The 22,356-nt window shown below is 44.9% G+C and overlaps 1 protein-coding gene across 1 annotated transcript in view; it reads right to left on the reverse strand.

Annotated features, from left to right (window-relative positions):
* Positions 1 to 1,579: 1,579 nt before the first annotated feature.
* The window catches only part of LOC143767428 (uncharacterized), a 37,700-nt gene continuing 16,923 nt past the window's right edge, over positions 1,580 to 22,356 (reverse strand). Inside the window, exon 11 of the mRNA XM_077255759.1 lies at positions 1,580 to 3,467. Within this exon, the coding sequence (XP_077111874.1) occupies positions 2,443 to 3,467 (1,025 nt within the window). The 3' untranslated portion in view covers positions 1,580 to 2,442. The remainder of the gene's footprint in view (positions 3,468 to 22,356) is intronic.

The following is a 22,356-nucleotide window of genomic DNA, read 5'->3' on the forward strand; positions in this document are numbered from 1 at the left end:
ATGAGGAGAAAGTTTAACAGTGTTGTCTCTGTCCTCACGACCCATCACAAACCCCACTTGGTCTGTGTGAATAATTCTCTGTAAAAAGGGAGCTAGTCTATTAGCCAGAGCTTTGGAGAAAAGTCTTATATCAACATTAATCTGTGATATGGGTCTATAGTTAAAGGGAACCTGTCACCCCGTTTTTTCCGTATGAGATAAAAATACTGTTAAATAGGGCCTGAGCTGTGCATTACAATAGTGTATTTTGTGGACCCCGATTCCCCACCTATGCTGCCGAAATACGTTACCAAAGTAGTCATTTTCGCCTGTCAATCAGGCTGGTCTGGTCAAAAGGGCGTGGTGTCTTCCCCCAGATCTTGCTTAGTTTTCCGTTGGTGGCGTAGTGGTGTGCGCATGCCCAAGGTCCCAAATCCACGTCACAGGGGAGTGAAAAGATCGCGATGTGCTGTATTTCATTGGTGATCGGTGGGTGTGGCCATCTTCCTTTGGCCGCGCGTGCGCAGAAGCGGCGCTCTGCTGGCCGCGGCTTCAGGAAAATGGCCGCGGGATGCCGCGTGTGCGCAGATGGAGATCGCGGCGGCCATTTTCCTGAAGCAGAGCGAACTCTATTGTCCAGCACAGCTCAGGCCCTATTTAACAGTATTTTTATCTCATACGGAAAAAACGGGGTGACAGGTTCCCTTTAAGAGACCACTGTATGGTCCTTCCCTGGCATAGGTGTAACAACAGGGACTGGGTCCTCCAGGGACTGGGCAACAAATGAGGTACCCTCAGAGATAGAATTAAAAACTTTAGTTAGGAAAGAGACGAGCTGGACCCCAAATACCTTATAAAATTTTGGGGTGAAACCATCTGGACCTGGACTCTTCCCCGCAGGGAAAGTCTTAATTCTGGATATAATTACTTCTTCAGCAAGGTCTTTGTACACTGTGTCTACCAACCCCGAAGAAATAAATTTAAGAGCAGTCTGTTTTATGTATGGTTAAAGGGCAAAGAAGGAATATCATTAAATTGACCCTTAATATTCTATAGGTCATTTTAGTATTCATAGAACACTCTCGTGATTTCATTTGGGTCTTGAGTAGAGGAACGCTAGGGTTTTCTAATTATGGGGATGCAACTAGAATCATTTCTGGGATAAAGAATTCTGGCTCATGGTCTCCTACATTTGTTCTCTTGTTCATACAAAAATCTATGCAGTCCAGTCTTTTGACGAAGGAATTTCTGATCCAAAAGATTTTTTAGGTCTTCCCTAGCTTTGACAAGGTCAACAAAACCTGAACAAGACAATGACTTCTTGTAATATTTTTGAAGGTTATTTACATTTTGTAGTAAAGAAACAAAGTCAGCTGCTCTCCTTTTTAAGCCTAGCACCATGTTTAAGACACCCCTTATCACTCATGTAAGCACCTCCCACTGCATCAGGAGAGATGTCCCTATAATGTATTTCCAAAAATTCAGAGATAGAATTATGGATGTCCATTATGCAAATTTGGTCTTTAAATATATTTTCATTAAGTCGCTAGGTCCATGGGCAACAAAGGCCATCAAAGTGGAGTAAGGTGAAGAAAGACAGGAGAATGGTCAAACCAAGATATTTAGCCAATCGATGTCTTAGCTTGATCTAGGCACGGAGCGTTTATTTGCAACCAGAAAAACCCTGTTGCTTTCTCTTGCAGAATTCTTCTACCTTTTACTACAGAAAGAGAAAATACTTCACAGTGTAATCATTTGTATTCCCCGCAAACCCTAAACATGTAAAGGCCAATAGAGTTAGCCCCTAACCTAACCTTGACCTAAAGCATTAAGATGCCTCATATTGCAGTCTTGCCACTATCACCACTTACTTGGTACCAGGTCATGCTCTCCTGAATCAGACGGTAGTGGATGTGTGGAAATGATGACTTATCTAGTACTGCCAGTGGAATAGAAGGGTGCATGTACTATGGTTAAATTCCTGATACCATTCCAGATTGTGACTCCAAATACATACAAGCTCCATGAATATGCAATGGAAAACCAGAGACACAAGCGTGACACCAACAATCCTACTTCTTTCGGCCCTCACGTGTACATTGCTCAATCAGGATATAGATGTTTTATTTCCATTGTTTGCTTTTTGATAAAAGATGTTTATTGGTAATTGCTTACATTTATTAGACATCAATAAGTTCTTTAAATTGTTTTCTATTTCTATTGTATGATGACATGTGAATTTAAATTGCCTGTTACTCATAAATTTGCAAAGTAAAAGATTTAAAAGAAAGTGTCTATCTACTCGTGTGATTTCTCTAAGTAAAAAAAGTAAATACTGTATGTAAAGAAAATTTCCCTACCTTCTGAAAATGAAAATTACTTCTCCCCTGTGTGACTTCTCCAATGTGTAACTAGATTTGATGTGTTTGATAAACATGTCCCAGATTCTGATAATCAAAATGGCTACTCCCCTGTGTGTATCCGCATATGTCTAGTAAGTAGTTTTTTCTGTTGAAAACATTTTCTACATACTGAACATGAGAATGGTTTCTCCCCTGTGTGACATCTGTGATGTCTAACAAGATTTGATTTAACTGTAAAACATTTCCCACATTCTGAACATGAAAATGGCTTTTCCCCTGTGTGAATTCTCAGATGTGTAGTAAGAGTTTTCTTCAGTTGAAAACTTTTTCCACATTCAGAACATGAAAATGGTTTCTCCCCTGTGTGAATTGCCTCATGTTTTACAAGATCATATTTTGAAGAAGAGCATTTTCCACATTGTAAACATGAAAACGACTTCTCCTTTGTGTGCATTTTCAGATGTGCAGCAAGAAGTGTTTTCCGATAAAAACATTTTCCACATTCTAAACATGAAAACGGCTTCTCCCCTGTGTGACATCTGTGATGTCTAACAAGATTTGATTTCCCTGTAAAACATTTCTCACATTCTGAACATGAAAATGGCTTCTCCCCTTTGTGAATTCTTTGGTGTCTAACAAAATGTGATTTCTGTGCAAAACATTTCCCACACTCTGAACATGAAAATGGCTTCTCCCCTGTATGAGTCCTCTGATGTTTATTAAGATCAGATTTCATTATAAAACTTTTCCCACATTCTGAACATGAAAACGGTTTCTCCCCTGTGTGAATTTTCTGATGTTGAGCAAGTGTTGATTTGTCAGCAAAACATTTCCCACACTCTGAACATGAAAATGGCTTCTCCCCTGTGTGAATTCTCTGATGCTTAGTAAGATCATGCTTTGATTTACAACATTTCCCACATTCTAAACATGAAAATTGCTTCTTTCTTTTATGTGCTTTTTGACGTTCACCATCCCTTTTGTTATTTTTATTTTTCTTAACACGTACTGGAGGTATGTCTGGCATAATTGGATGCTCTTCAAAAATATTAAGTGTGATACTAGTACCATTTGCATTAAAATCTGAAAACATCAGGTATTTCTCTGAGATCTTGGTCCAGTTATCTGCAAAAAAACAAAGGTATAGTTTTTTCAATAAACATTGACTCATTATTAAGAATTGATCTTGGCTTGCTCCTGAACAGCTTTCTGCCTCATCCCATGCTTAGACGTCCAGCTGCCTCACTTCTCTGCATGACCTAGAATACTTTTTACTTCATAAACTGTAAAATGCCAGTCAGCGACTAATTCCTGCTTCCCTGCATGCCAGACTACCACGCATTTCTTGAACCCACTGTCTGTTTGCGCAGCATCAGGCTTCCCATAGTTCGCACCACCTTGCTGGTAAGCATAATCATTAACAGAATAACAGACCATTACCATTGAAGGGGTTGTTATTTATTTTTAGTTATGTCTATCACTGCATTTGGCTTAAAAAAACTAACTGCATTGGACTTACCGGCAAGTCTCTACCAATGCTCCTGATGTCTGGCATTGGCTGTGGCACTGATGTCACATTGACAGCATGGCAGCCAGTCAGCTTATTGATTGGTTGCTGTGCTGTTGACATGATGTCAGCCTGTCATGCAATGCTAAACCTTGAGAGCAGAGGCAGGGATGTACCACAATATGCCAAACATACCACACTCCTCAATATTTAAATTGTAACACCTAGAAGGAAAAGTTGTGGAATTATGATAATCACAGGATCGAAAAACATGTACGGTAAGTAATTTGGGAATTATGAAAAATGTAAACAAAATTTTCAACACATCTCCATCTTTTCAGTATCCAGTATAAGTGGCTTGTGTAAAAATACACTTACACGCTTTGGTTTCTATTAACGAGGTTACTAATTGTTGTCTGAGAAATTTTCTGCCACACTGAATGCACTTTGGCGAAAAATCCTCAAGATCTGCTGCTGGCAGCTTCCTTTGAAATTGCCAACCAATGATGTCTCAGATGTGCTCAATGGGAGATAAGTCCAGAGACGCTGCAGAAAATTAGAGCACGTTTAGACCACACTGGCAGTTCACAGTACAACAAGCAATATGCAGCCTGGGGTTGTCGTGTGAGTGTTGAAAAACAGCTCCTGTGATACTTTGGAGAACTGTCCATACCACGGCAACGCCGAGCTATTAGTGTACATGGAATAAATAAAAGAGGGGTGCAGCTACCGTATATTATACCACCTCACAATATAATCATGGGGGTAGGACCAGTGTGATGTTCTCTGAGGCCAGTCTCACACGCCCAGATAATTCAGGTATCCCTTAATAAGCCGATGACTTAGCGGCGTATAAAAATTCATTATGATTCCTCAGGTCATTACGAGTTCATAAAAACCAAACATGTATAGGTTATTTTTTTTATGTAAGTGATGAAAAAAATGACTGAAATTTGTAAGAAAAAAAAATTCACTTATGTCGCCATTTTTGGAATCCCGTAGCTTTTCCATTTTTTCGGATCTGGGGCTGTGTAAGGGCATATTTCTTGCTCCCCGAGCTATCACTTTTATTGATACTATTTTGGGATAGATCCGATGTTTTGATTGCATGGTATTGCGATATTGCAGCTGACAAAAATTTTAATTCTGGCGTTTCTTTTTTTTTTCTCATTACGCCATTTACCGATTTGATTAACTTACTTTATATTTTGATAGATTGGACATTTCTGAAAACAGTGATACCAAATATGTACTTTTTTTTTTTTCAGGGAGATATTTGCTTTTTAACTTTTTTTTTATCTTTTCACTGACTTCAATAGTTCCCTTAGGAGACTTGCAATCATTTAATTCCCTGTGCTACACAAATCAGGGATTCAGCACAGCTATGCATAGCAGAAATCACGATCTCCTATGAATGCCGACCACGAGGTGGATCTCGGATCAATCTGGGGCTGTTAGAGGAATATGTGACAGGTGATCAGATCAGCTGTCATGTGTGGGGAAAAATGCTAACTCAGTGTTGGAGCAGGCATCAAAGGCAGGAACATCAAAGGTCATGAAGGCGTTACATTACTTTTTGTTTACTTTTTCACTGAGGAAGCCGCTTTTCTTTGCATGCATCTCCCAATTAATCCCTCTAGCTGGCACTACAGGTCCTATAATATGTACCCTCCACTGATTGCTTCTTTATGCGGTCCCTATAAAAAAAAAAACTTCATTTGTGCATTTGTGCAAGCCTTTATTCCACATCCTGCAATAATCATATATTATTTTTTATATTTGGTTATTTTGGTAGACACCACAATTAGCACTTACTAGTACTCTTTAAATGTATATTTATATTTTTCTAATTTAATATAGTGATATTACATAAAATTTTCATTTAGGCTACGTGCACACGTTGCAGAATTGCCGCGGAAATTTCCGCGGCAATTCTGCAACTCCTGCCACGGGTATATTGCATGCGGAATTGGCATGCGTATTCCGGCTAAACACTAGCGTTTTGCAAGCGTACTTAGCTTGCAGAATGCTAGTGTTTTCCAAGTGATCTGTAGCATCGCGTGGAAAACTGATTGAAAGGTTGGTCACACTTGTCAAACATAGTGTTTGACAACTGTGACCAACTATTTACTATTGATGCTGCCTATGCAGCATCAATAGTAAAAAGATAGACTGTTAAAAATAATAAAAAATAGTTATTCTCACCTTCCGACGTCCCCCAGGAGCCTTCCTGCTCCTCGCGATGCTCCCGGTCCCAGTAATGCCGCGTGGCAATGACCCCAGATAACGTAGCGGTCTCACGAGACCGCTACGTCATCACAGGTCATTTTCGCAAGGCTTTAATGGCAACGGGAGCATCGCGAGGAGTGGGAAGGCTGCCGGGGATGCCGGAAGGTGAGAATATCACTATTTTTTATTTTAATTCTTTTTTTTTTAACAATTATATGGTTCCCAAGGCCTGGAGGAGCGTCTGCACATGATCCGCTTACTTCCCGCATGGTGGGCAAGCGCATCAATGCATTCTTATGTGTGCGGAATCCCGGCGATTCCGCACAAAGAATGAACATGCTGCGTGGATTCCGCCGTGGAAAAAAACACAGCATGTGCACAAAAATTGCGGATTGCATTCTAATAATAGGATGCTTAATGGATGCTATTTTTCGCGGTTTTATCGCGTTTTTATAGCGAAAAAACAAAAAATATACGAAAATTCCGGAACGTGTGCACACAGCCTTAAGCTTTTTTGTTACTTTACTTATACATGATTAGGACTGTTGGAGTTGCTCAGTGTGGCACATACAAACACACAACAATTGAGTCAACTTCTTCCTTTTTCTATCTGGTTTCAGGCGTGATTTTCATATTGCCTTCACCTGTTACTTGCAACAGGTGAGTTTGAACAAGCATCACATGTTGTTTACCCCAAATTTTAGACATGTGCCACCAATTTTGTTTGGCCCATTTTGTTTTTGTTTGTGAAATTATGCCAAATTTGTCTTTTTTCTGTTTTTTTGTGTTGTTCCAATACATACAAAAGAAATAAACATGGGTATAACAAAACTTGTGCAATTGCAATCATTTTCTGAGAAATACTTCATTTTCTGGAAAAATGTCAAGGGTGCCAACACTTTTGGCCATGACTGTATATATTTCAATTAGGGATACATCAGTGCCTATACTGCTATATTGGTATGTATTTGATTGTATTTCTTCAGTCCTGAGGGATCTAATAGTACTTATTATTCTATATATTATTTATTCTCATATATGATATTTATGTATATTGTGAGTCACTGGCATAGTATGTGAAGGCAGATACGTGTCACTGCACATACTGCGGTCAGTGATGTAAAACCAGAGTGTTTTTGCCTCCAGCAAGCTAGGTGCTGAGAGTTAATGGGAACCGATGTTATGGGCTGGTTTTAGTGGACCTTTATAGAGTGGGTGGGCGGAGGTCCACCTTTTCTCCACATGCAGAGTCCTGACAGGACCTGTGTGATGTCATGTTCATGTGACCATCACATGGGTGTTAAATACCTGGCCATGACAGCCAGTGTGGTTGTGCTTTCAGAAAGGAGGTACTCCCACATAGCTCCAATGAGGAGCTGAGGCCAGTGTGTGGTGCCTGCAGGTTGAAACCTGCAGAGAAAGGACACTGTTTTGTTTTTCCATTAAGCCAGGAAGGCTCTGTTTTTGCTTTCTGAACCCTGCCTTCGTCTATGAGGACTTTAATAAACCAGCAGGTGTTTTACCACCAAAGTGTTCCTGTGTCTAAGTGAGGAAGCAGTAAGGCTAGGTTCACATTGAGTTAGTGCAGTCCATTCAACGCGTGCGTTAAACGGACTGTGTTAACGCAAGTGCCAAAAAAGATCGCGTTATGCAATCGCGCTAGCGCAGATGCTCTATCTGTGCTAGCGGTGACGGACCCGGAAACGCTACAGCCTGCGTCCGAGGGTCCGTCGCAGAATGACGGCACATCACTAGCGCATGCCGATTATGGCATGCGTTGGCGATGCGCCCGATAATAGGGGTTAATGGCGGCGTTAACATACTACGTTACACCGCGTTATGCCGCGGTGTAACGCAGTCCGTCTAACGGACTGCCATAACGCAATGTGAACCTAGCCTAAAGCGTGTCAACCCCTCACACGTGGTGTTTTGAATGCAGGCAGCATTCCAGGAATACGTATACAGGCTGAGGACAACTGTATGTCCTGGGTGAAATCTGCCATTCAGCAAGAGGTGTCTGGCAGCATGGAGGACCTTGTGAAACATCTCGTTCACGTACAGCAGCATCAACTCGCCAGTCAACAGCAAGTAGCGCAGCAGGAGACGAATAAACTGTTAGCACAGCAGTTTTAACACCAGCTGCAGCAACAACAGCAGGAGAACACGGCAAATGGAGCTCCTCGCCGAGGCAATTCGTGTAATGCCAACGGTCTTCTTCTGTCTCCAGGTGATGATGCACACGTCTGGAAAACGGTAAGACGGGCCATACAGAAAATGACCCTGGGGGAAGATGGTGAAGCCTTTTTGACTGTGTTTGAGCGGGTATCGGAGCGTGAGAAACTTCCACCAGAGCAGTGGGCAGAGGTTCTGACCCCTTATTTGACTGGTGAACCCCAAAAGGCATATTATGACCTAGCCCTCCAGGATGCCAGAGTATGGCAAATTAAAAAATGAAATTCTGGCACGCCTGGGAGTGACAGTATCTGTAAGGGCTCAGAGTCCATCGCTGGGCATATGCTAGCGTCAAACCTCCACACACCCAGATGTTTGATCTGTTGTACCTGGTCCAAAATTATCTGCAGCCAGAGACTTCCACTCCGGCCCAGAAGGTCAACCATGTGGTGATGGACAGGTTCATCCACTCCCTACCCAGGCCAATACAGACCTGGGTTGCCCAGGGCGACCCCCGGAATGCAGACTATTTGGTCAGACTGGTTGAAAGCTACCAGGTTGTGGAGAAGTCCCTCGGGAAACCAGATGCCGCTACGTCCCCATACTGGGATACCCAAAAGGTGCGGGCTCACCATGGAGGGTGGCTAGACCCACAAAAGGGGGGCATCCCAACCCTGCTGAGGGGTCATCTAAGGCACTTATGAAGAATGTGGTCTGTTGGCGGTGTCACAATTCGGGACATGTAGCCACCCAGTGCCATATGTCCCCCAAATCCATGGACTGTAGCTAGGGCAGATGCTGCTCCTATCCAGCCTGCGGCTTAGATTGCCAACCCGGCAATGGGTGGCAGTCGTGTGCCTTGTCCATCAATGGAAGTCTGGTGACCCTGATCAGTGCTACACTACCCCATCAGTTAATCCCTAACAAGTTTGTGGGTGTCTGCTGCATACAAGGAGATGCCAAGGACTACCCTGTAGACAGAGTGACCATGTGAACAGACTGTGGTGATAAGTCCCATGAGGTTGGGGTGGTAAAAGACTTGATCCATCCTGTCATACTGGGGCGGGATTTTCCTCTGTTTTGGATCTTGTGGCAAAAGGGGGCTGTACAGACTGTCCAGTAAAAATCCAGCGCCTCCGAAGAGGTCTCCATCAAAATTAAAGATGGAGGTGTTCCATCTATGTGTCCTTGCTGGATAAGAGGACGAGATTGTAATAGAGGAGCCCAGGTTCCCAGGTTTAGAGGTGCCTGAAGGGAACTTTGGGACTGCACAACTTTGGGACTTCACATTTAGGGGGCATTTGAGAATGTGACTGTAATGGGGTTGCACAAGAGCCGGGTGCTAACACCAGTTCATCATTTTGCAGTAGTTGGCGAGTTATTGTATCGGGTGACTAAACTGAGGGGAGGTGAGATAGTGGAGCAGCTGTTCGTTCCAGGACCCTACCAGCGGAGGGTTTTAGACATGGCCCATTCACATGTTTTGGGTGGACATCTGGGGGCGGAGAAAACTCAGGAGAGAATCTTCCAGAGGTTCTATTGGCTAGGGTGTTACCAAGAGATCCTGAATTATTGTAGGTCCTGCCCCACCTGTCAGATAACTGCTCCTACTTTTCACTTCTGAAGCCCCTTAGTGCTTTTACCTGTGATAGAAATCCCCTTCGAGAGGATTGCTATGGACCTGGTAGGTCCCCTCGTTAAATCAGCACATGGCCATCAGTACGTCTTAGTGGTCATGGACTATGTGACCAGAAGCAGTGCCACTAAGGAACTGAGTATAGCTCAGGAGCTTGTCCATATCTTTGCCAGGACTGGTTTTCACAAAGATACTTTGATGGACCAGGGGAGCCCATTTATGAGCAAAGTGATTCGAGAGCTGTGTAGGATCCTCCAGATCACCCAGCTACGAACCTCCGTTTACCATCCGCAGACCGAAGGGCTGGTGGAGCGCTTCAACAAGACTTTGAAGGCCATGCTCAAGAGGGTCGTTGAGGAGGACGGTCGGGACTGGGACTATCTGCTCCCTGTTATGATCTGGTGGCCTAAGAGCAGCATGAGACGTACTCTGGAGAAGGTGGTACCTGTACTGACCGCAGACCCTGAACTTAACACCGCAACTAGAAGTAGCCGTGGAATGTACCTAGCGCTCCCTGGACATCTCGACACAGCCGGAGGACTAATTACCCCTAGAGACAGAAAAGGGAAAACTATCTTGCCTCAGAGAAAATTCCCAAAGGATAGGCAGCCCCCCACAAATATTGACTGTGAGAGGAGAGGGAAAAAACATACACAGACTGAAATCAGAATTTAGCAAAGGAGGCCACTTCTAGCTAAATAGAAAGGATAGGACAGAGTACTATGCGGTCAGTATTAAAACACTAGAAAATATCCACCACAGAAAATACCAAAACTCCACAGCTAACTAAACATATGGAGGGTATATCTGCATCTCCAGAGATACCAGCTTGGCTAAACAAATCCTTATACAGACCAGGCTGGACAAGACAAAAAAAACATGGAAAAGAACTGAACAATAAGGCCACAGCATGTGGACAGCAAAAAAATCAAGGCCAGAACTTATCTTTGTTGAAAAGAACTGCAAAGCAGGAGAGACCAGGAAGAGATGTGAATCCTCCAGGAACAATGGACAACTGGCACTGGCTAAAGGGTGAAGCAAGACTAAATAGCCCAGTCAGATTTGCAGAAAGTGAACACACCTGATAAATGCTGCGATTCAGAGACAGCAGCGCTACCACTTACAACCACCGGAGGGAGCCCAAGAGCAGAATTCACAACAGCTCCCATTCTTGCTCTTTTCTATCACAGAATTCCCACAGGCCTCCACTGGCTTCTTGCCATTCGAGCTCCTGGACATCGCCAAGAAAACTTGGGAAGCCAAGGTCACGCCGCACCGGACTGTGATTGAGCATATCACCCATCTGCATGAAAGGATCGCACATGTAATGCCTATCGTAAGGGAACATCTTCTCCAGGCACAGGAGGCCCAAGCGAGGGTATACAACCGATCAGCGAGGCTAAGGCTATTCCAGCCCGGGGACCGCGTGCTAGTACTTTTACCTACTGTGAAGAGCAAATTCCTGCTTCTTTTTTCTACTGTCCCTTCAGCACTTAGTGACTGTGGGTCCACTTAGGACAAGAGAGTTGTGTATTGGTCACTTATGGCAAGGGCCACACAGGACAATAGGGTCAGTCATCATTGAGCGGGGGCGCCATTTTCGTAATTCTCTTTATAGGGTGCCAACCTCTGCAAGTAGGTAGGTACTAGGTCAGGGACCATTTATAGGGTGGACGTAGTATGCACTTTTCTGTATGGTGTGTCTCACGGCATGTTGTTTGTCCCCTTTCTTTGAATCATTAATAAAGGTTTAACTTTTTATCTGTCTTTAATGAGTTTTCTTATGATAGCAATTCAGGAGTGGCCACAACCGCTCTCCAAGAAGCAAGTGAGCGCGTTTCTTGGGATTGTGGGGTATTACCGGCATTTTTTTCCAAAACTTTGGCATAATTGCCGCACCGATAACAGATCTCCTTGTGGGCGCCAAGTCAACGATGGTGAAATGGACACCTGACACAGATGGCATTTCAAGAACTGAATAGAACTCTGTGCAAGCATCCTGTTCTGGTCTCACCAGACTATAGCAAGGAATTCGTGGTCCAGACCGTTGCTTCAGAAGTTTGGTTGGGAGCCGTGCTGTCTCAGGAAATCAATGGAAACAGCATCCCATCCTATACCTAAGCTTGAAACTCATCTTGCGAAAAGAACTACGCAATAGTGAAGAAAGCAGAGGGGGAGGGATATGTGACAGAGTCACTGGCATAGTATGTGAATAGAGATTCGTGTCACTACACATACTGCAGTCAGTGATGTTTTTGCCTCCAGCACACTAGGTTCTGAGAGGGTTAATAGGAACCAATGTTATGGGCTGGTCCATAGCATCTCCACATGTAGAGTCCTGACAGGACCTGTGTGCTGTCATGATCATGTGACCAGGGCCGCCATTAGGGCATTACTGCCCTTACTGCTGTATGGGGCCCGGTCAGCAGCAGTACATAGAGGGGCCCGCAGATCCGGGGCCCCACTGTTGTGCTTCTACTGATCGGGCCCCATCGTGCACTAAAATACTGTGCACTGTGGCGCACACGTCGGTGCTGGGGCCCGGGAGCCTTTTTTGAGCGGTCCACGGCCGTCTTACCTAGTCGGCTGCGCAGCTCCTGCTCGGCTGTAGCTAGAATGTATGGGCTCCCTGCAGGTCCTGACTACAGCCCATACATTCTAGCAATCTCTGTAGTGAATGTGCTAGAATGTATGGGCTCCTTTCAGGTCCTCTCAGCAGCCTATGCATTCTAGCTGCTTCACTGCTGAAAACACTAGATGCCCCGGGAACGACTGAGGTAAGTATAAAAACATTTTTGTTTTTTTAAATGGGTGAGGTGGGGGGAGTGTGCATGAAGTGTGTTTGAGGGGGTACTGCGCATGATGAAATGATAGGGGGCTGCAAATGATGAAGTAAGGGGGACTGCAGATGAAGTGAAGGGGGATAGGGGACTGCAAATGATGATGTGGGGGTGATGGGGACTGCAAATGATGATATGGGGGTGATGGGGACTGCAAATGATGATGTGGGGGTGATGGGGACTGTAAATGATGATGTGGGGGTGATGGGGACTGCAAATGATGATGTGGGGGTGACGGGGACTGCAAATGATGATGTGGGGGTGATGGGGACTGCAAATGATGATGTGGGGGTGATGGGGACAGCAAATGATGATGCCGGGGTGATGGGGACAGCAAATGATGATGCAGGGGTGATGGGGACTGCAAATGATGATGTGAGGTGATGTGGACTGCAAATGATGGTGTGGGGATGATGTGGACTGCAAATGATGATGTGGGGGTGATGTGGACTGCAACTGATGCAGGGGTGATGGGGACTGGAAATGAGGTGGGGGTGCTGGGGATTGCAAATGATGGGGATTGCAAATGATGATGTGGGGGGTGATGGGGACTGCAAATGATGATGTGGGGGTGATGAGGACTGCAAATGATGATGTGGGGGTGATGGGGACTGCACATCAAGTGAGTGTGAGGGACGGTGGACAGCAATTGAATTGAAGGTGGGGGTGGGGAGAGCAAATGGTGCATTGAAGGTGGGGAGAGCAAATGAATTTTGAGGGTGGGGAAGAGCAGTTGATAATGAATAGAGGGTGGGAGAGAGAGAAGACATGACAATGAATTGAGGCAGAAGGGGCATGTAACTATAATGAATAGGGGTAAGGGTTAGAGCAGAGGTACATAGTGGGGTCGTTGAGGATAAAGTGACTGGTAATAAATTGAAGGAAAGAGTACAGGTGCTAATTAATTTATATATTAAATGGGGAAAGTGGCTATGTATAGATAGTGGGGGCACAGTGGCAGATTATAATTTATATTTGGAATGGTAGGTTGCATAATATAACCAGTTATATATTAATGGTGGGTGAACGTCTGTATTCAGATGTGTAGAAGAAAGGGAAAAAGTGGGGAATGTGCTCTGGAAGCGGTGCTGTAGATAACTGTGTTATTTTATGCAGAGACGAGTCCTGGCTGAAAGAAGTGATGGCGGTCTGCGCTGGATTAAAAAGAAACGCAAAGATGAAGGACTTCAGCTAGAGACGACACTGGTGAGTCAGTATGTTACCTATACACTGACACCATACACTGTATACTGTATACAGAGCTGTTGTGAAATTGCTTTTTGCTCCCTCTAGTGGTTACTAGTTTTTTGACTCTGGTTTTTCTGTCATTCCTTTTATCCGCACCTGGGTCGTTAGTTAGGGGCGTTGCTATATAAGCTCCCTGGACCTTCAGTTCTATGCCTGGCAACGTAGTTATCAGAGCTAGTCTGCTGTGCTCTTGTCTACTGATCCTGGTTCCAGTTATATCAGCTAAGTCTGCCTTTTGCTTTTTGCTATTTGTTTTGGTTTTGTATTTTTGTCCAGCTTGTTCCTAATCTATATCCTGACCTTTGCTGGAAGCTCTAGGGGGCTGGTGTTCTCCCCCCGGACCGTTAGACGGTTCGGGGGTTCTTGAATCTCCAGTGTGGATTTTGATAGGGTTTTTGTTGACCATATAAGTTACCTTTCTTTATTCTGCTATCAGTAAGCGGGCCTCTCTGTGCTAAACCTGGTTCATTTCTGTGTTTGTCATTTCCTCTTACCTCACCGTTATTATTTGTGGGGGGCTTCTATCCAGCTTTGGGGTCCCCTTCTCTGGAGGCAAGAAAGGTCTTTGTTTTCTTCTACTAGGGGTAGCTAGATTCTCCGGCTGGCGCGTGTCATCTAGAATCAACGTAGGTATGATCCCCGGCTACTGCTAGTGTTGGCGTTAGGAGTAGATATATGGTCAACCCAGTTACCACTGCCCTATGAGCTGGATTTTTGTATGCTGCAGACTTCCACGTTCCTCTGAGACCCTCGCCATTGGGGTCATAACAGTTTGCCAGGCCAGTATTAAATGTTTAATGCATTGCAGAAGAGGGATTATAAGAAAGAAGATTCTGAGTTTTTTTTTTTTCTTCCCCTTTACCTCAGAGTGGCTATGCTTGCTGCAGACATGAATGTCCAGACCTTGATTACAAGTGTGGACCAGCTGGCTACTCGTGTGCAGGGCATACAAGACTATGTTATCAGAAATCCTAGATCAGAACCTAAAATACCGATTCCTGAACTGTTTTCCGGAGACAGGTTTAAGTTTAGGAATTTCATGAATAATTGTAAATTGTTTTTGTCCCTGAGACCCTGTTCATCTGGAGACTCTGCTCAGCAAGTAAAAATTATTATTTCGTTCTTACGGGGCGACCCTCAGGATTGGGCTTTTTCGCTGGCGCCAGGAGATCCGGCATTGGCTGATATTGATGCGTTTTTTCTGGCGCTCGGTTTACTTTATGAGGAACCCAATCTTGAGATTCAGGCATAAAAGGCCTTGCTGGCTATGTCTCAGGGGCAGGACGAGGCTGAAGTGTATTGCCAAAAATTTCGGAAATGGTCCGTGCTGACACATTGGAACGAGTGTGCACTGGCCGCTAATTTTAGAAATGGCCTTTCTGAAGCCATTAAGAATGTTATGGTGGGTTTTCCCATTCCCACAGGTCTGAATGATACTATGGCACTGGCTATTCAAATTGACCGGCGGTTGCGGGAACGCAAAACCGCAAATTCCCTCATGGTGTTGTCTGAACAGACACCTAATTCGTTGCAATGTGATAGAATCCTGACTAGAAATGAGCGGAAAATTCATAGACGCCGGAATGGCTTGTGCTACTACTGTGGTGATTCTACACATGTTATCTCAGCATGCTCTAAACGTATAGCTAAGGTTGTTAGTCCTGTCACCGTTGGTAATTTGCAACCTAAATTTATTCTGTCTGTAACTTTGATTTGCTCACTGTCATCTTATCCTGTCATGGCGTTTGTAGATTCAGGTGCTGCCCTGAGTCTTATGGATCTGTCATTTGCTAAGCGCTGTGGTTTTACTCTTGAACCATTGGTAAATCCTATTCCTCTTAGGGGTATTGATGCTACGCCATTGGCAGCAAATAAACCGCAATATTGGACACAGGTTACCATGTGCATGAATCCTGAACACCGTGAGGTGATACGTTTCCTGGTTTTACATAAAATGCATGATTTGGTTGTTTTAGGGCTGCCATGGTTACAGACCCATAATCCAGTCCTGGACTGGAAGGCTATGTCAGTCTCAAGTTGGGGCTGTCGTGGTATTCATGGGGATTCCCTGCCTGTGTCTATTGCTTCTTCTACGCCTTCGGAAGTTCCTGAGTATTTGTCTGATTATCAGGATGTCTTCAGTGAGTCTGAGTCCAGTGCACTGCCTCCTCATAGGGACTGTGACTGTGCTATAGATTTGATCCCAGGCAGTAAATTTCCTAAGGGAAGACTGTTTAATCTGTCGGTACCTGAACATACCGCTATGCGTTCATATATCAAGGAGTCTCTGGAGAAAGGACATATTCGTCCGTCTTCTTCCCCTCTTGGTGCGGGATTCTTTTTTGTGGCAAAAAAGGACGGATCTTTGAGGCCTTGTATTGATTATCGGCTTTTAAATAAGATCACTGTCAAATTTCAGTATCCTTTACCGCTGTTGTCTGACTTGTTTGCCCGGATTAAAGGTGCCAAGTGGTTCACCAAGATAGACCTTCGTGGTGCGTACAACCTTGTGCGCATTAAGCAAGGTGATGAATGGAAAACCGCATTCAATACGCCCGAAGGTCATTTTGAGTACTTGGTGATGCCTTTTGGGCTCTCCAATGCGCCTTCAGTTTTTCAGTCCTTTATGCATGACATTTTCCGGAAGTATCTGGATAAATTTTTGATTGTTTATCTGGATGATATTTTGGCTTTTTCTGAGAATTGGGATTCGCATGTGGAGCAGGTCAGGTTGGTCTTTAAAATTTTGCGTGAAAATTCGTTATTTGTCAAGGGCTCAAAATGTCTCTTTGGTGTACAGAAGGTTCCCTTTTTGGGGTTCATTTTTTCCCCTTCTGCTGTGGAGATGGACCCAGTCAAGGTCCGAGCTATTCTTGATTGGACTCAGCCCTCGTCAGTTAAGAGTCTTCAGAAGTTCTTGGGTTTCGCTAACTTCTACCGTCATTTTATCGCTAATTTTTCTAGCATTGTGAAACCTTTGACGGATATGACCAAGAAGGGCTCCGATGTAGCTAACTGGGCTCCTGCTGCCGTGGAGGCTTTCCAGGAGTTGAAACGCCGGTTTACTTCGGCGCCTGTTTTGTGCCAGCCCGATGTCTCACTTCCCTTTCAGGTTGAGGTGGATGCTTCAGAAATTGGAGCAGGGGCCGTGTTGTCGCAGAGAGGCCCTGGTTGCTCTGTTATGAAACCTTGTGCCTTTTTCTCTAGGAAGTTTTCGCCTGCCGAGCGAAATTATGATGTGGGCAATCGGGAGTTGTTGGCCATGAAATGGGCATTTGAGGAGTGGCGTCATTGGCTCGAGGGTGCTAAGCATCGTGTGGTGGTCTTGACTGATCACAAAAATCTGATGTATCTCGAGTCTGCTAAACGCCTTAATCCGAGACAGGCCCGCTGGTCATTGTTTTTCTCCCGCTTTGATTTTGTTGTCTCGTATTTACCAGGTTCAAAGAATGTGAAGGCCGATGCTCTTTCTAGGAGCTTTGTGCCTGATGCTCCTGAAGTCGCTGATCCTGTTGGTATTCTTAAAGATGGAGTTATCTTGTCAGCTATTTCTCCGGATCTGCGACGTGTGTTGCAGAGATTTCAGGCTGATAGGCCTGAGTCTTGTCCACCTGACAGACTGTTTGTCCCGGATAAGTGGACTAGCAGAGTCATTTCCGAGGTTCATTCCTCGGTGTTGGCAGGTCACCCGGGAATTTTTGGCACCAGAGATCTGGTGGCCAGGTCCTTTTGGTGGCCTTCCTTGTCAAGGGATGTGCGGTCATTTGTGCAGTCCTGTGGGACTTGTGCTCGAGCCAAGCCTTGCTGTTCTCGTGCCAGCGGTTTGCTCTTGCCCTTGCCTGTCCCGAAGAGACCTTGGACACATATCTCCATGGATTTCATTTCTGATCTTCCGCTATCTCAGGGCATGTCCGTTATCTGGGTGATATGTGATCGCTTCTCCAAGATGGTCCATTTGGTTCCGTTGCCTAAGCTGCCTTCCTCTTCCGATCTGGTTCCTGTGTTTTTCCAGAACGTGGTTCGTTTGCACGGCATCCCTGAGAATATTGTGTCAGACAGAGGATCCCAGTTCGTTTCCAGGTTCTGGCGATCCTTTTGTAGTAGGATGGGCATTGATTTGTCGTTTTCGTCTGCTTTCCATCCTCAGACTAATGGACAGACGGAGCGAACCAATCAGACTTTGGAGGCTTATTTGAGGTGTTTTGTCTCTGCTGATCAGGACGATTGGGTGACATTCTTGCCGTTGGCTGAGTTTGCCCTTAATAATCGGGCTAGTTCCGCCACCTTGGTTTCGCCTTTTTTCTGCAACTCTGGTTTCCATCCTCGCTTTTCTTCGGGTCATGTGGAGCCTTCTGACTGTCCTGGGGTGGATTCTGTGGTGGATAGGTTGCAGCGGATCTGGAATCATGTGGTGGACAACTTGAAGTTGTCACAGGAGAGGGCTCAGCGCTTTGCCAACCGCCGCCGCGGTGTGGGTCCCCGACTACGCGTTGGGGATTTGGTATGGCTTTCTTCCCGCTTTGTTCCTATGAAGGTCTCCTCTCCCAAATTTAAACCTCGTTTTATTGGGCCTTACAAGATATTGGAAATCCTTAATCCTGTATCTTTTCGTCTGGATCTTCCGGTGTCGTTTGCTATTCACAATGTATTTCATAGGTCCTTGTTGCGGCGGTACATTGTGCCTGTAGTTCCTTCTGCTGAGCCTCCTGCTCCGGTGTTGGTTGAGGGCGAGTTGGAGTACGTGGTGGAGAAGATCTTGGATTCTCGCCTCTCCAGGCGGAGGCTTCAGTACCTGGTCAAGTGGAAGGGCTATGGTCAGGAGGATAATTCCTGGGTGGTCGCCTCTGATGTTCATGCGGCCGATTTAGTTCGTGCCTTTCATGCCGCTCATCCTGATCGCCCTGGTGGTCGTGGTGAGGGTTCGGTGACCCCTCACTAAGGGGGGGGTACTGTTGTGAAATTGCTTTTTGCTCCCTCTAGTGGTTACTAGTTTTTTGACTCTGGTTTTTCTGTCATTCCTTTTATCCGCACCTGGGTCGTTAGTTAGGGGCGTTGCTATATAAGCTCCCTGGACCTTCAGTTCTATGCCTGGCAACGTAGTTATCAGAGCTAGTCTGCTGTGCTCTTGTCTACTGATCCTGGTTCCAGTTATATCAGCTAAGTCTGCCTTTTGCTTTTTGCTATTTGTTTTGGTTTTGTATTTTTGTCCAGCTTGTTCCTAATCTATATCCTGACCTTTGCTGGAAGCTCTAGGGGGCTGGTGTTCTCCCCCCGGACCGTTAGACGGTTCGGGGGTTCTTGAATCTCCAGTGTGGATTTTGATAGGGTTTTTGTTGACCATATAAGTTACCTTTCTTTATTCTGCTATCAGTAAGCGGGCCTCTCTGTGCTAAACCTGGTTCATTTCTGTGTTTGTCATTTCCTCTTACCTCACCGTTATTATTTGTGGGGGGCTTCTATCCAGCTTTGGGGTCCCCTTCTCTGGAGGCAAGAAAGGTCTTTGTTTTCTTCTACTAGGGGTAGCTAGATTCTCCGGCTGGCGCGTGTCATCTAGAATCAACGTAGGTATGATCCCCGGCTACTGCTAGTGTTGGCGTTAGGAGTAGATATATGGTCAACCCAGTTACCACTGCCCTATGAGCTGGATTTTTGTATGCTGCAGACTTCCACGTTCCTCTGAGACCCTCGCCATTGGGGTCATAACACAGAGCTCCTGTGTATAATGTCACTGGTGATCACTATATTACCTGTACACTATACACAGAGCTCCTGTGTATAATGTCACTAGTGATCACTGTATTACATGTACACTGTACCCTATATACAAAGCTCCTCTGTATAATGTCACTGGTGATCCCTGTATTACCTGTACACTGACACTATATATAGAGCTCCTGTGTATAATGGCACCGGTGATCACTGTATTACCTGTACACAGACACTGCATACTAAGTACAGATCTCCTGTGAATAATGGCACTTATGGTGGTATTTTTTTTTTTTTATTAATGATCAGTATTGTACTATTCAGTCAATATGTGGTGGTAATATGTGGTCTGGTCATGTTGTGTTGGTATTTGTTCCTTGTATGTAGTTGGTCACCATGTGGTGGTAATATGTGGTCTGTACTTGCTGCGGTGGTATTTGTCACTTGTATGTGATATTGTTCGGTCACTGTGGTGGTAATATGTGGTCTGCACATGGTGTGGCGGTATTTGTTCTTTGTAGATAGTATTATAGGTCACTATGTGGTGGTAATATGGTGTCTGGTCATGGTGTTGTGGTATTTGTCCCTTGTATGTGGCATTATTGCTCATTTGAAAAATCGAATAATAAATAAAAATATACCTAAATTGTATTGCATATTTTAACAAATGTTTAATAAGTTAGAGTAGAGTAGGGCCTGGCCAAAAGAGTCTACCTTGTCGTTGTGGCAGATTAAAAAAAAAAACTTTTGGCCAAAACAAAATCTGCTGGCTATGTGTGTGATCTGGTGATGGGAACTGTTAATGTGTGATTGGTGAAAAGTGGAGTTTTTCCAAGAGACAGCGGTGGGGCTGTAGACAGTTCTAGGGGTGGAGGCGGGGCTGGGGTGGAGCCTGGGTGGAGTCTTAAGGAGGCCCCGAAAATTTTGCCAGTTTGGGGCCTCGAAATTCCTAGTGGCAGCCCTGCATGTGACCATCACATGGGTGTTAAATACCAGGCCATGAGAGACAGTGGGGTGTTGTGTCTTAGGAGAGGAGGTACTCCGATGTAGCTCCAAGGAGAAGCTGAGGACAGTGTGTGGTGTCTGCATCTGGAAACCTGCAGATAAAGGACTCTGTTGAACGTTGTTTGTTTTGTTTTTCCATTGAGCCAAAAAGGCTGTTTTTGTTTTCTGAACCCTGTCTTGGTCTATGCGGACTTTAATAAACCAGCAGGTGTTTTACTACCAAAGTGTTCCTGTGTCTTCCTGAGGAAGCAGCTAAGTGTGTCAACACCTCACAATATTGATCAATATGTGTCTAAGGGGAGGCTTTGGTTTTGTTTTTAATTTTGGAGCTATATGGTGTTTAATAAAATATAATTGCTTTTGGAGGCTGCCGTCACACTAGCAGTATTTGGTCAGTATTTTACATCAATGAATGTAAAAGAGGTTGCCGCGCTGAACGGCACTTACACAAAGAAGTAACGTCCTCTGTGCGAAGTAGTACTTGTCTGGCGGTGTCCCGTCTGCCAGACCAGGAAGCCTGAAGCGAATGGGAGCGTCCTCCCTGTGATAGCAGTCCCCCGAAAGCACAAACTGCGACGCTGTGTGTCAGCGTGGAGCCACGGCCGATGGCGCCGCCGGCAGCGTCGCGAGGTGAGCGGGGGGCGTGGTGAAACTGGTGACGTCACCCGTCCGTACCTGACGGACGTATGCAAGGGGCCAATCCCCTTGCATACGTCAGTCAGGTACGGACGGGTGACGTCACCAGTTTCACCACGCCCCCCGCTCACCTCGCGACGCTGCCGGCGGCGCCATCGGCCGTGGCTCCACGCTGACACACAGCGTCGCAGTTTGTGCTTTCGGGGGACTGCTATCACAGGGAGGACGCTCCCATTCGCTTCAGGCTTCCTGGTCTGGCAGACGGGACACCGCCAGACAAGTACTACTTCGCACAGAGGACGTTACTTCTTTGTGTAAGTGCCGTTCAGCGCGGCAACCTCTTTTACATTCATTGATTTGTTGTTAGTTCCACACACCCTACTAACTGGTTTGCCTGCTGCTTTTCTGTGCATAGGTGTTTAGCGCCGGGTGTTTTTTAGTAAAGTATTTTACATCAGTATTTGTAAGCCAAAACAGGAGTGGGTGATAAATGCAGAAGTGGTGCATATGTTTCTGTTATATTTTTCCTCTATTTGTTCCACTCCTGGTTTTGGCTTACAAATACTGATGTAAAATACTGACCAAATACTGCTAGTGTGACAGCAGCCTTAGGTGTGCACCTTTTTCTGTATTGCTTTTTTCTCCTTATAGCATTGAATCCTTCTAAGACAGAAGACAAAATGAGTACTAGATCTTGAGGCTCGTAGAGACGGATCTCATGTAAATCTGTCAACATCTCATATATACTCTTATTTATTATTATTATTATTATTATTATATCTCTTTTCTATGTTGTTAAGGTCTATTTTTTTCTTGGATTAAGTAATTATTCCCATACCATGTAATCACCAGTGTTTAATACTCTGATAAGGGGTATTGTTCCCCAAGCTATGACTAAGAACTGTTAACAAGCATGAAACGCGTCGGCTGTGATGTGGCCATAAATGTATGTGATTTTCCTCAGCGTATGCCTGCACAGAAGGAATAGTTTTAATGAGGGAACCAAAGTGATCTTTTAACCTTTCCATGTGGTGC

This window comes from Ranitomeya variabilis, chromosome 4, assembly GCF_051348905.1.
Source record: "Ranitomeya variabilis isolate aRanVar5 chromosome 4, aRanVar5.hap1, whole genome shotgun sequence".
Taxonomy (NCBI): domain Eukaryota; kingdom Metazoa; phylum Chordata; class Amphibia; order Anura; family Dendrobatidae; genus Ranitomeya; species Ranitomeya variabilis.